This window comes from Lampetra fluviatilis, unplaced genomic scaffold (genome assembly GCF_964198595.1).
Source record: "Lampetra fluviatilis unplaced genomic scaffold, kcLamFluv1.1 SCAFFOLD_402, whole genome shotgun sequence".
Taxonomy (NCBI): domain Eukaryota; kingdom Metazoa; phylum Chordata; class Hyperoartia; order Petromyzontiformes; family Petromyzontidae; genus Lampetra; species Lampetra fluviatilis.
The window spans coordinates 73,910-89,535 of NW_027620772.1; the positions used below are offsets into that span (position 1 = coordinate 73,910).

A 15,626-nucleotide genomic window follows, 5' to 3' on the forward strand; every position below is an offset into this window, starting at 1 on the left:
GCGTCGACTGACTGAGATGACCGAGATGACTGGCTGATGCACCACCTGTGCCCCCTACTGTGCCAACTTGCTGTGCTTTAGCCACCCGGCGTCGACTGACTGAGATGACCGAGATGACTGGCTGATGCACCACCTGTGCCCCCTACTGTGCCAACTTGCTGTGCTTTAGCCACCCGGCGTCGACTGACTGAGATGACCGAGATGACTGGCTGATGCACCACCTGTGCCCCCTACTGTGCCAACTTGCTGTGCTTTAGCCACCCGGCGTCGACTGACTGAGATGACCGAGATGACTGGCTGATGCACCACCTGTGCCCCCTACTGTGCCAACTTGCTGTGCTTTAGCCACCCGGCGTCGACTGACTGAGATGACCGAGATGACTGGCTGATGCACCACCTGTGCCCCCTACTGTGCCAACTCGCTGTGCTTTAGCCACCCGGCGCTCCGCTCGTTGTTGTGAGCGTCGCTCCTCCGCCCTCCGTTGTTGTTGGAGGGCGACTGCCTCCAACTGCCCAGTAGCGTCCTTCACGAGCCTCCTCCACTGAGGCCGATCTTGACACCGCTGGTACCAGTCATCAGCAAGTCCACTCAGCTCCACGTCCTCCTGTACCACATCACTCCATCTCTTCTCTAGCCCGTGCCGCGCCCGTTTAGCCCCCTCGATCCGGCCGAACAAAAGCTGTTTAGGCATGCGGTGGCTGGGCATGCGGGCTACATGACCCAGCCAACGCAGCCTTGCCTGCCAGAGGAGCTCACCGATGGGACTTTGCCCAGATCTTTCAAGGATTTGTGAGCTCCTCACACAATCCAGCCTGCTAGTTAAACCCAGGATGGATCGTAGGCAGGCCAGCCTAAATGTTTCCAACCGGCGAAGATGCTCCATTAGGGGGGTCCACGTTTCGCAAGCGTAGAGAAGGGAGGGAATGACTGTGGCCGAGAAGACCTGAAGCTTCGTGCGGAGCGCCAGACCAGGTAGCTTCCACACAGCAGCGTTACGCAACCGATGAAAAGATATTGCCGCTAGACTGATTCGGAGTGAGACCTCTGCTGTTAAACCGGAGCCGGTCATGAGCACACTGCCCAGGTATGGGAAACTCGCCACTCTCTCCACAACTGCCCCATCACCGATTGGGAGTTGTGTGGGTGGAGTGTCCGATGGTACAAAATACCCAGGCAGGTGCTTAGTTTTGTCACACACACACACAGTCACACACACAGCCACACACACACACAGCCACACACACACACAGCCACACACACTCACACAGCCACACACACACAGTCAGAGACACACACACACAGTCACACACAGCCACAGACACACACAGACACACACACACAGTCACACACACACACAGTCACACACACACTGGTTATTAAGCTGAGTGAGTGTACTGACAGTCTATAATATAGACTGTAGCCTGGTTATTAAGCTGGGTGAGTGTACTGACAGTCTATAATGTAGACTGTAGCCTGGTTATTGAGCTGAGTGAGTGTACTGACAGTCTATAATGTAGACTGTAGCCTGGTTATTAAGCTGGGTGAGTGTACTGACAGTCTATAATGTAGACTGTAGCCTGGTTATTAAGCTGGGTGAGTGTACTGACAGTCTATAATGTAGACTGTAGCCTGGTTATTAAGCTGGGTGAGTGTACTGACAGTCTATAATGTAGACTGTAGCCTGGTTATTAAGCTGGGTGAGTGTACTGACAGTCTATAATGTAGACTGTAGCCTGGTTATTAAGCTGGGTGAGTGTACTGACAGTCTATAATGTAGACTGTAGCCTGGTTATTAAGCTGAGTGAATGTACTGGCAGTCTATAATGTGGCCTGTAGCCTGGTTATTAAGCTGAGTGAGTGTACTGGCAGTCTATAATGTGGACTTATTCTGGGTTCTTTCAGTAATAAAAATTAAATGAAAATAAAAAAACTAAAACCACGATGTTTCGATCGATTGTGAAGCAGCCCAACATCCTAAACGCGTGGTGATGTTGATTCGAAATGTGGATGGGAGAAACCGGAGGATCCAGAGACAAAATCGACGCAGTGACCACCACAGAGAGAGAGACGCAGCCTCCACAAACACAGCAGCAGGCGTCAGGGTCACGGATCGAACCCACGACCTCCTGTGTACCAGGCGAGGTAGTCAACATCTCATCAGGGTCGGGATCGAACCCACGACCTCCTGTGTACCAGGCGAGGTAGTCAACATCTCATCAGGGTCGGGATCGAACCCACGACCTCCTGCGTACCAGGCGAGGTAGTCAACATCTCATCAGGGTCACGGATCGAACCCACGACCTCCTGCGGACCAGGCGAGGTAGTTAACATCTCATCAGGGTCACGGATCGAACCCACGACCTCCTGCGTACCAGGCGAGGTAGTCAACATCTCATCAGGGTCACGGATCGAACCCACGACCTCCTGCGGACCAGGCGAGGTAGTTAACATCTCATCAGGGTCACGGATCGAACCCACGAGCTCCTGTACACCAGGCGAGGTAGTTAACATCTCATCAGGGTCACGGATCGAACCCACGAGCTCCTGCGTACCAGGCGAGGTAGTCAACATCTCATCAGGGTCACGGATCGAACCCACGACCTCCTGCGGACCAGGCGAGGTAGTTAACATCTCATCAGGGTCACGGATCGAACCCACGAGCTCCTGTACACCAGGCGAGGTAGTTAACATCTCATCAGGGTCACGGATCGAACCCACGACCTCCTGCGGACCAGGCGAGGTAGTTAACATCTCATCAGGGTCACGGATCGAACCCACGAGCTCCTGCGTACCAGGCGAGGTAGTCAACATCTCGTCACCGCCGTTGCTTTGGAGATAGCAGCTCAAACCACAGCTGCTTCTGATGATGCTGCTGATGATGTTGATGTTGCTGCTGATGATGATGATCTCATTGTTTTTGTTTTGAGGGTGCCGCCAGCTGATAATAGCTGGAGCCAACAGCACATCAGTGCTTGCAGCTGGGGTTGGCGTTGTACTGCCAAACGCACACACCCACTCACTCACCCACACACAGCCTTACACACACACAAACTCACTCACTCACTCACCCACACACAGCCTTACACACACACAAACTCACTCACTCACTCACCCACTCACTCACCCACACACAGCCTTACACACACACAAACTCACTCACTCACTCACCCACTCACTCACCCACACACAGCCTTACACACACACAAACTCACTCACTCACTCACCCACTCACTCACACACAGCCTTACACACACACAAACTCACTCACTCACTCACCCACTCACTCACCCACACACAGCCTTACACACACACAAACTCACTCACTCACCCACTCACTCACCCACACACAGCCTTACACACACACAAACTCACTCACTCACTCACCCACTCACCCACACACAGCCTTACACACACACAAACTCACTCACCCACACACAGCCTTACACACAAACTCACTCACTCACCCACTCACCCACCCACACACAGCCTTACACACACACAAACTCACTCACTCACCCACTCACTCACCCACACACAGCCTTACACACACACAAACTCACTCACTCACTCACCCACTCACTCACTCACACACAGCCTTACACACACACAAACTCACTCACTCACCCACTCACTCACCCACACACAGCCTTACACACACACAAACTCACTCACTCACCCACTCACTCACTCACACACAGCCTTACACACACACAAACTCACTCACTCACTCACCCACTCACTCACCCACACACAGCCTTACACACACACAAACTCACTCACTCACTCACCCACTCACTCACCCACACACAGCCTTACACACACACAAACTCACTCACTCACCCACTCACTCACCCACACACAGCCTTACACACACACAAACTCACTCACTCACTCACCCACTCACTCACTCACCCACTTACACACTCACCCACACACACACACTCACTCACTCACCCACTCACTCACTCATTCAGCCACTCACTTACTCACCCACCCACTCACACACTCACTCACCCACTCACACCCACCCACCCACTCACCCACACACTCACTCACCCACTCACTCACCCACACACAGCCTTACACACAAACTCACTCACTCACCCACTCACTCACACACTCACCCACACACACTCACACACTCACCCACACACACTCACACTCACTCACCCACTCACTCATCCACTCACTCACCCAGCCACTCACTTACTCACCCACCCACCCACTCACACACTCACTCACCCACTCACACCCACCCACCCACTCACCCACACACTCAATCACTCACCCACTCACTCACCCACACACAGCCTTACACACACACAAACTCACTCACCCACTCACTCACTTACTCACACACACACTCACTCACTCACCCACTCACTCACCCACCCACACATCCACACACACACCCACTCACTCACTCACGCACCCACCCACTCACTCACCCACACACACACAGGCACACACACACCCACTCACTCACACACACATTCACCCACTCACTCACTCACCCACTCACGCACTCACCAACACACTCACCCACTCACTCACCCACCCACCCAGTCACTCACCCATACACACACCCACTCACGCACTCACCCACACACTCACCCACTCGCTCACCCACTCACTCACCCACCCACCCACTCACCCACCCACTCACTTCCTCACCCACCCACCTACCCACCCACCTACCCACAAACCCACCCACCCACACACTCACTCACTCACCCACTCAATCACGCACCCACTCACTCACCCACCCGCTCACTCACTCACCCACCCACTCACTCACTCACTCACTCACCCACCCACTCACTCACTCACTCACCCACTCACCCACCCACTCACCCACCCACCCACCCGCTCACTCACTCACCCACCCACCCACTCACCCACACACTCACCCACCGACCCACTCACTCACCCACCCACCCACTCACTCACCCACTCACTCACCCACCCACTCACCCACCCACCCACCCACCTACCCGCTCACCCACCCACTCACTCACCCACTCACTCACCCACCCACTCACTCACCCACTCACCCACGCACACACCCACCCACTCACCCACCCACTCACCGACCCACCCACCCACCCGCTCACCCACCCACTCACCCACTCACCCACCCACTCACCCACCCACACACACACCCACTCACCCACACACTCACCCACCCACTCACCCACCCACTCACCCACCCGCTCACCCACCCGCTCACCCACCCACTCACTCACCCACCCACTCACCCACCCACTCACCCACCCACCCACCCACTCACTCACCCACTCACTCGCTCACCCACCCACTCACTCACCCACTCACCCACACACTCACTCACCCACTCACCCACTCACCCACCCACTCACCCACCCACTCACCCACCCGCTCACCCACCCACTCACTCACCCACGCCACTCACTCACCCACCCACCCACTCACCCACCCACCCACTCACTCGCTCACCCACCCACTCACCCACTCACTCACTCACCCACACATCCACCCACCCACTCACTCACCCACTCACTCACTCACTCACCCACCCACTCACCCACTCACTCACCCACCCACACATCCACCCACCCGCTCACTCACTCACCCACCCACCCACACACTCACCCACCCACCCACACACTCACCCACACACTCACCCACCCACTCACCCACCCACTCACCCACACACACACTCACCCACTCAATCGCCCACCCACTCGCTCACCCACCCGCTCACCCACCCACTCGCTCACCCACCCGCTCACCCACCCACTCACCCACCCACCCGCTCACCCACCCACTCACCCACCCACTCATCCATCCACTCACCCACCCACTCACTCACTCACCCACCCACCCACCCACTCACTCACTCACCCACCCACCCACCCACCCACCCACCCACCCACTCACTCACCCACCCACTCACTCACCCAACCACCCACCCACTAACTCACCCACCCACTCACCCACTCACTCACCCACCCACCCACTCACCCACCCACCCACTCACCCACCCACTCACTCACCCACCCACCCACCCGCTCACTCACCCACCCACTCACTCACCCACCCACTCACCCACCCACCCACTCACCCACCCACCCACTCACCCACCCACTCACTCACCCACCCACTCACCCACCCACCCACTCACCCACCCACCCACCCACTCACCCACCCACCCACTCACTCACCCACCCACCCACCCACCCACTCACTCACCCACCCACCCACCCACCCACTCACCCACCCACCCACTCACCCACCCACCCACCCACCCACTCACTCACTCACCCACCCACCCACCCACTCACCCACCCACCCACCCACTCACTCACCCACCCACTCACCCACCCACCCACCCACTCACCCACCCACCCACTCACTCACCCACCCACTCACCCACCCACCCACTCACCCACCCACCCACCCACCCACTCACTCACCCACCCACTCACTCACTCACCCACCCACCCACTCACCCACCCACTCACCCACCCACCCACCTACTCACTCACCCACCCACTCACCCACCCACCCACTCACCCACCCACCCACCCACTCACTCACTCACCCACCCACCCACCCACCCACCCACTCACTCACCCACCCACCCACTCACCCACCCACTCACTCACCCACCCACCCACCCGCTCACTCACCCACCCACTCACCCACCCACCCACCCACTCACCGACCCACCCACTCACCCACCCACTCACCCACCCACCCACCCACTCACCCACCCACTCACCCACCCACCCACCCGCCCACCCACCCACTCACCCACCCACACACCCACCCACCCACTCACCGACCCACCCACTCACCCACCCACTCACCCACCCACCCACCCACTCACTCACTCACTCACTCACACACCCACCCACCCACCCACCCACCCACTCACTCACCCACTCACCCACACACCCACCCACCCACTCACTCACACACCCACCCACCCACATACCCACCCACTCACCCACCCACTCACCCACTCACTCACACACCCACCCACCCACATACCCACCCACTCACCCACCCACTCACACACCCACTCACCCACCCACCCACCCACTCACCCACCCACCCACTCACCCACCCACTCACCCACCCACTCACTCACCCACCCACTCACCCACCCACTCACTCACCCACTCACTCACCCACCCACCCACCCGCTCACTCACCCACCCACTCACCCACCCACACACCCACTCACTCACCCACCCACTCACTCACCCACCCACTCACCCACCCACCCACTCACCCACACACTCACCCACCCACTCACCCACCCACTCACCCACACACACACTCACCCACTCAATCGCCCACCCACTCGCTCACCCACCCGCTCACCCACCCACTCACCCACCCACCCGCTCACCCACCCACTCACCCACCCACTCATCCATCCACTCACCCACCCACTCACTCACCCACCCACCCACCCACTCACTCACCCACCCACCCACCCACTCACTCACCCACCCACCTACCCACTCACCCACCCACCCACACATCCACCCACCCACTCACTCACCCACCCACTCACTCACCCACTCACCCACCCACTCACCCACCCACTCACTCACTCACCCACTTACCCACTCACACACTCACTCACCCACTCACCCACCCACACACCCACACACCCACCCACCCACCCACTCACCCACCCACTCACTCACCCACCCACCCACATACCCACCCACTCACTCACCCACCCACCCACCCACCCACTCACTCACCCACTCACCCACTCACTCACCCACCCACTCACCCACCCACTCACCCACCCACTCGCTCACCCACCCGCTCACCCACCCACTCACCCACCCACCCACTCACTCACCTACCCACCCACCCACTCACTCACCCACCCACCCACATACCCACCCACTCACTCACCCACCCACCCACCCACCCACTCACCCACACATCCACCCACCCACTCACCCACCCACTCACCCACCCACCCACACACCCACCCACCCACCCACTCACCGACCCACCCACTCACCCACACATCCACCCACTCACTCACACACTCACTCACCCACTCACCCACTCACCCACCCACTCACTCACCCACCCACTCACCCACCCACTCACCCACTCACCCACCCACACATCCACCCACCCACTCACCCACCCGCGTCACTGATGATGATGACGCTGCTGAATTCTCCGCGGGCGACTGGGTGAGGTTCAAGACTGAGGCTCATGCAGCTGCGTGAACCTCACCCAGTAGCCCCTGGAGAATTCAGCAGCGTCAGCATCGTGTGTGTATGTGTGTGTCTGTGTGTGTGTCTGTGTGTCTGTGTGTTTGTCTGTGTGTGTGTATGTGTGTGTGTATGTGTGTGTCTGTGTGTATGTGTGTGTGTCTGTGTGTGTGTCTGTGTGTGTGTCTGTGTGTATGTGTGTCTGTGTGTATGTGTGTGTGTATGTGTATGTGTCTGTGTATGTGTGTGTGTGTGTCTGTGTATGTGTCTGTGTGTGTGTTTGTCTGTGTGTGTATGTGTGTCTGTGTGTGTGTCTGTGTGTATGTGTGTGTGTGTCTGTGTGTGTGTATGTGTGTGTGTCTGTGTGTGTCTGTGTCTGCGTGTGTCTGTGTGTGTGTGTCTGTGTATGTGTGTATGTGTCTGTCCCCAATGCGGTTTCAGGAAAGGGAGGTCCTGCACAGATGCCATATTTTCTGTCCGTCTGCTACAGCAGAGGTGTAGGGAATTCCAAAAAGACCTACATCTCTGCTTTATTGACCTGGTCAAGGCCTATGATACCATCAGTAGGCCTGGGCTCTGGGTTGTTCTTCGTGCTTTCGGAGTCCCTGACCCTCTGCTCACGATCATTGAGGACCTTCATGATGGTGAGCGGGCCCGGGTAAAACTACGTGGCCGGGAGTCGGAGCCTTTCCCTGTACACCTTGGGGTGCGACAGGAATGTCCTCTGGCTCCCACATTATTTAACATCTATTTCGACTGCGTAGTTCGTGAAGCCTGCTGTACCGGGGGAATTTCCATTTGGTACAGATATAATGGGAGGCTGATCGACGCCCGGGTGCGATCAAGGGATGGCTCCCTATTGGTCAAACACGTTATGTATGCCGATGATTTGGTAATAGCTGCTCATTCAGAAGAGGAGTTGGAGACGCTGCTGCTGAGACTGGAGCGTGCCACTAAGAGGTGGGGCCTTACCATCAGCCCCACCAAAACTAAGCACCTGCCTGGGTATTTTGTACCATCGGACACTCCACCCCCACAACTCCCAATCGGTGATGGGGCAGTTGTGGAGAGAGTGGAGAGTTTCCCATACCTGGGCAGTGTGCTTATGACCGGCTCCGGTTTATCAGCAGAGGTCTCACTCCGAATCAGTCGAGCGGCAATATCTTTTCATCGGTTGTGTGGAAGCTACCAGGTCTGGCGCTCTGCACGAAGCTTCAGGTCTTCTCGGCCACGGTCATTCCCTCCCTTCTCTACGCTTGTGAAACGTGGACCCCCCTAATGGAGCATCTTCGCCGGTTGGAAACATTTAGGTTGGCCTGCCTACGATCCATCCTGGGTTTAATCAGCAGGCTGGATTGTGTGAGGAGTTCACAAATCCTTGATAGATCTGGGCAAAGTCCCATCGGTGAGCTCCTCCGGCAGGCAAGGCTGCGTTGGCTGGGTCATGTAGCCCGCATGCCCAGCCACCGCATGCCTAAACAGCTTTTGTTCGGCCGGATAGAGGGGGCTAAACGGGCGCGGCACGGGCTAGAGAAGAGATGGAGTGATGTGGTACAGGAGGACATGGAGCTGAGTGGACTTGCCGATGACTGGTACCAGCGGTGTCAAGATCGGCCTCAGTGGAAGAGGCTCGTGAAGGACGCTACTGGGCAGTTGGAGGCAGTCGCCCTCCAACAACAACGGAGGGCGGAGGAGCGACGCTCACAACAACGAGCGGAGTGCCGGGTGGCTAAAGCACAGCAAGTTGGCACAATAGGGGGCAAAGGTGGTGCATCAGCCAGTCATCTCGGTCATCTCGGTCAGTCGACCCGTGGCACCTGCCGGGTCTGCCCCGTGACCTCCTGCCAGCGGGCGTTCGACACTTCACGTGGTAGCCTCAAGGTGCACTTGGCCTGGCACAAGCGTCGTGGTGACGTCACCTCCACTTCGTGGCGGTTGTTGTTGTACAGACTGCCCTGACTGATATCAAAACTGATAGCGGTCTCTAGTGGCCGGGAGCGTGTACTGCACTTAGGATCTTAAGTGTGTCTGACACGGCCACTGTGAACCCAACGACACAGCCATCGTGAACCCCACCCACCCACCCGGCCACCGTGAACCCCACCCACCCACCCGGCCACCGTGAACCCCACCCACCCACACGGCCATCGTGAACCCCACCCACCCACTCGGCCATCGTGAACCCCACCCACCCGGCCACCGTGAACCCCACCCACCCACACGGCCATCGTGAACCCCACCCACCCACACGGCCATCGTGAACCCCACCCACCCACCCACACGGCCACCGTGAACCCCACCCACCCACCCGGCCACCGTGAACCCCACCCACCCACACGGCCATCGTGAACCCCACCCACCCACACGGCCATCGTGAACCCCACCCACCCACTCGGCCATCGTGAACCCCACCCACCCACACGGCCAGTGAACCCCACCCACACGGCCAGTGAACCCCACCCACCCACACGGCCACCGTGAACCCCACCCACCCACACGGCCACAGTGAACCCCACCCACCCACACGGCCACAGTGAACCCCACCCACCCACACGGCCACAGTGAACCCCACCCACCCACACGGCCACAGTGAACCCCACCCACCCACTCGGCCATCGTGAACCCCACCCACCCACACGGCCAGTGAACCCCACCCACCCACACGGCCACCGTGAACCCCACCCACCCACACGGCCACAGTGAACCCCACCCACCCACACGGCCACAGTGAACCCCACCCACCCACACGGCCACCGTGAACCCCACCCACCCACACGGCCACCGTGAACCCCACCCACCCACACGGCCACAGTGAACCCCACCCACCCACACGGCCACAGTGAACCCCACCCACACGGCCACCGTGAACCCCACCCACCCACACGGCCACAGTGAACCCCACCCACCCACACGGCCACAGTGAACCCCACCCACACGGCCACCGTGAACCCCACCCACCCACACGGCCACCGTGAACCCCACCCACCCACACGGCCACAGTGAACCCCACCCACACGGCCACCGTGAACCCCACCCACCCACACGGCCACCGTGAACCCCACCCACCCACACGGCCACCGTGAACCCCACCCACCCACACGGCCACAGTGAACCCCACCCACACGGCCACCGTGAACCCCACCCACCCACACGGCCACCGTGAACCCCACCCACCCACACGGCCACAGTGAACCCCACCCACACGGCCACCGTGAACCCCACCCACCCACACGGCCACAGTGAACCCCACCCACACGGCCACCGTGAACCCCACCCACCCACACGGCCACCGTGAACCCCACCCACCCACACGGCCACCGTGAACCCCACCCACCCACACGGCCACCGTGAACCCCACCCACCCACACGGCCACCGTGAACCCCACCCACACGGCCACCGTGAACCCCACCCACCCACACGGCCACAGTGAACCCCACCCACACGGCCACCGTGAACCCCACCCACCCACACGGCCACCGTGAACCCCACCCACCCACACGGCCACAGTGAACCCCACCCACACGGCCACCGTGAACCCCACCCACACGGCCACCGTGAACCCCCACCCACCCACACGGCCACAGTGAACCCCACCCACACGGCCACCGTGAACCCCACCCACCCACACGTCCATCGTGAACCCCGAGATGCAAGAGTGTATAAACCGTACAAAAGCTTTATTAGGAATCGCCACGCACAGACAAAGATCCCCCGTGTAGCCTGTAGCAGACTGCAGGGGCAAGTGCTGTTAGCGAGTAGCAGCAGCGCCGATGAAGGTGACCGGCACTGTGGCACACACAGAGGGGGTGGTGTGGCCAGCACCACGCCCGGCCGCCTTTGTCTCCCCAGTGGCGATGTTCACTAAGGCATCAGGTGCTCATTTGAGGCTGAGTCGACCTCGGGGAGTCCCCAGCACCGGTTCAGATGATCGTCAGCGGTGTCGGCTTTGAGCAGGATTTGTTGCGCGGTGTAGCGCTAACCACTATACCACCACTCCCACACACACACACACATTCACCCACCCACTCACTCACCCACTTACACACCCACACACCCACCCACTCACCCACCCACCCACTCACCCACCCACGCACCCACCCACTCATCCACCCACCCACTCACCCACCCACCCACCCATCCACACACCCACTCACCCACCCACACACCCACTCACCCACCCACACACCCACTCACCCACCCACACACCCACTCACCCACCCACACACCCACTCACCCACCCACACACCCACTCACCCACCCACACACCCACTCACCCACCCACACACCCACTCACCCACCCACACACCCACTCACCCACCCACACACCCACCCACCCACCCACACACCCACCCACCCACCCACACACCCACCCAACCACCCACCCACCCCACCCACCCACCCACCCACTCACCCACCCACCCACTCCACTCACCCACCCGCCCGCCCGCCCACTCACCCGCTCGCCCACTCACTCACCCGCCCACTCACCCAACCAACCACCCACTCACCCGCCCACCCCGCCCGCCCGCCCGCCCGCCCGCCCGCCCGCCCGCCCGCCCGCTCACCCACCCGCTCACTCACCCGCCCGCCCACTCACCCGCTCGCCCACTCACCCGCCCGCTCACCCACCCACCCACTCACCCACCCACCCACTCACCCACCCACTCACTCACCCACCCACCTACCCACTCACCAACCCACCCACTCACCAACCCACCCACTCACCCACTCACCTACTCCACTGACCCACCCACCCACCCACTCACCCACTCACTCACTCACTCACCCATCCACCCACCCACTCACCCACCCACCCACCCACTCACCCACTCACTCAACCACTCACCCACCCACCCACTCAACCACTCACCCACCCACCCACTCAACCACTCACCCACCCACCCACTCAACCACTCACCCACCCACCCACCCACTCAACCACTCACCCACCCACCCACCCACTCAACCACTCACCCACCCACCCACCCACTCACCCACCCACCCACCCACTCAACCACTCACCCACCCACCCACTCAACCACTCACCCACTCAACCACTCACCCACCCACCCACCCACCCACTCACTCACCCACCCACCCACTCATCCACCCACCCACCCACTCATCCACCCACCCACCCACTCACCCACCCACTCACCCACCCACCCACCCACCCACTCACTCACTCACTCACCCACCCATCCGCCCACCCACTCACTCGCCCACCCACCCACCCGCCCACCCACCCGCCCACCCACCCGCCCTACTCACCCGCCCACCCACCCGCCCACCCACCCACTCACCCACCCACCCACCCACTCACCCACTCACCCACCCACCCACACCACCCGTCACCACTGTGCCCGTATCCACGGCAACCCTGCCCTCTCTCTGCGGGGCAGGGCAGCCTGGGGAGCCACGCTGAGTGGGGGCAGCAGCAGCAGCAGCTCCTCCGCCCCTCCCCCGCTGCCCTCCCCCACAATGCACCTGGGCCCCGCCAGGCACTTCCACGCCGTCCACAGCTGGGGGGCCTCGCCTGGGGGGGGCTGGGGGGGGAGGGGGGGGGGGGGGGAGGGGGGGGGAGGGGGGGGGGGGGAGGGGGGTAGGAGGGAGGGGGGGGGAGGGGGGGGGCATTAGGTTACTGGGACTCACGTCTCCCCCCCCCCTCTCTACCCCCCCGCGTCTCCCCCCCCCCTCTCCCGGGTCTACCCCCCCCCTCTCTCCCCCCCCTCCCTCCCCCCCTCCCTCCCCTTCTCCCCACCCCCCTCATCTCCACCCCCCCTCCCTCCCTCCCCTCCCCTCCCCCCCCTCTCCCTCCCCTCTCCCCCCCCCCCTCTCCCCCCCTTCTCCCCATCCCCTCCCTCCCCTCTCCCCCCCCCACCCCCGTACCCTTCGCCCCGCGCTGTGAGCCGTCTCCCTGCTGCTACTGCTGCGCACGAGGAGGCGGACACCCCTGCTGCAGCTGATGCTGCTGCTGCTGCTGCTGATGATGCTGCTGCTGATGATGATGCTGCTGCTGCTGCTGATGCAGCTGCTGCTGATGATGCTGCTGCTGATGATGATGCTGATGCTGCTGGAGGGACTCCGCCTCCACCTGGAGACTCACGAGGTCACGGAGGCGACACTCGGCACGGGGCACGTTCAGCGCTGGCGGGAGGGAGGGGGGGGGGCATGGGGGGGGCGGGGGGAGGGGGGGGACATGGGGGGGAGGTGGTGAAGGGGGGGGGCATGGGAGAGACAGAGAGATATATGTTAATGCAATGCCATGTTAATGCAATGCCATGTTAATGCAATGCCATGTTAATGCAATGCCATGTTAATGCAATGCCATGTTAATGCAATGCCATGTTAATGCAATGCCATGTTAATGCAACCCAGCCGTGGTGACCCCGTGGTGACCCTGTAACCGTTGTGACCCCGTGGTGAACCTGTGGTGACCCCGTGGTGACCCTGTAACCGTGGTGACCAGCGCTGACCGCGTGAGGCCACGTGAGCGAGCCGTCTCCTCCGCTGCTCGTTGCTCCTCAGGTCGGCGACGGCCGCCCTCCGACCCTCGAAGCGCTCCCCCACAATGCACCGCAGCTGCCGCTCCAGCCCCGCAGTAGAGTTCATCTGGGGTCGCGCCAGGTCGTGACCTGTCGGGGGGGGAGGGGGGGAGTGGGGGGTGAATAAGTGAGTGGGTGGGTGAGTGGGTGAGTGAGTGGGTGGGTGAGTGGGTGGGTGGGTGAGTGGGTGGGTGGGTGAGTTGGTGGGTGAGTGGGTGGGTGAGTGAGTGGGTGGGTGAGTGGGCGAGTGAGTGAGTGGGTGGGTGAGTTGGTGGGTGGGTGAGGATTGGGTCGGTGAGTGGGTGGGTGAGTGGGTGGGTGAGTGGGTGGGTGAGTGGGTGGGTGAGTGGGTGGGTGAGTGGGTGGGTGAGTGAGTGGATGAGTGGGTGGGCGAGCGAGTGGGTGGATGAGTGAGTGAATGAGTGGGTGGGTGAGTGGGTGGGTGAGCGAGTGGACGAGCGAGCGAGTGAGTGGGGTGGATGAGTGAGTGGGTGGACGACTGAGTGGGTTGGTGAGTGGGTGAGTGGGTGGATGAGTGGGTGGATGAGTGGGTGGGTGAGCGAGTGGGTGGATGAGTGAGTGGATGAGTGGGTGGGTGAGCGAGTGGACGAGCGAGCGAGTGAGTGGGTGGACGACTGGGTGGTGGGTGGATGAGTGAGTGGATGAGTGGGTGGATGAGTGGGTGTATGAGTGAGTGAGTGGGTGGATGAGTGAGCGGATGAGTGGGTGAGTGAGCGAGCGAGCGAGTCACTCACTGATTTCCCTTTCCGGACCAAGCAGCGAGTTCCCACGGAGTGGATCTAGAGGGAGGCCGGGTTCGCACCGACGCTCCGGGCTTTCCT

At 60.9% G+C, this 15,626-nt stretch overlaps 1 protein-coding gene across 1 annotated transcript; it reads right to left on the reverse strand.

Annotated features, from left to right (window-relative positions):
• Positions 1 to 13,599: 13,599 nt before the first annotated feature.
• PPP1R35 (protein phosphatase 1 regulatory subunit 35) lies at positions 13,600 to 15,620 on the reverse strand. Its single transcript, XM_078884874.1, has 4 exons — positions 15,540 to 15,620; positions 14,716 to 14,874; positions 14,129 to 14,386; positions 13,600 to 13,785 (listed from the first exon to the last, which is right to left on the reverse strand). Exons 2-3 carry the CDS (start codon positions 14,849 to 14,851, stop codon positions 14,163 to 14,165), a joined length of 360 nt encoding a protein of 119 aa, XP_078741000.1. The 5' UTR covers positions 14,852 to 14,874; positions 15,540 to 15,620; the 3' UTR covers positions 13,600 to 13,785; positions 14,129 to 14,162.
• Between the last annotated feature and the right edge of the window lie 6 nt (positions 15,621 to 15,626).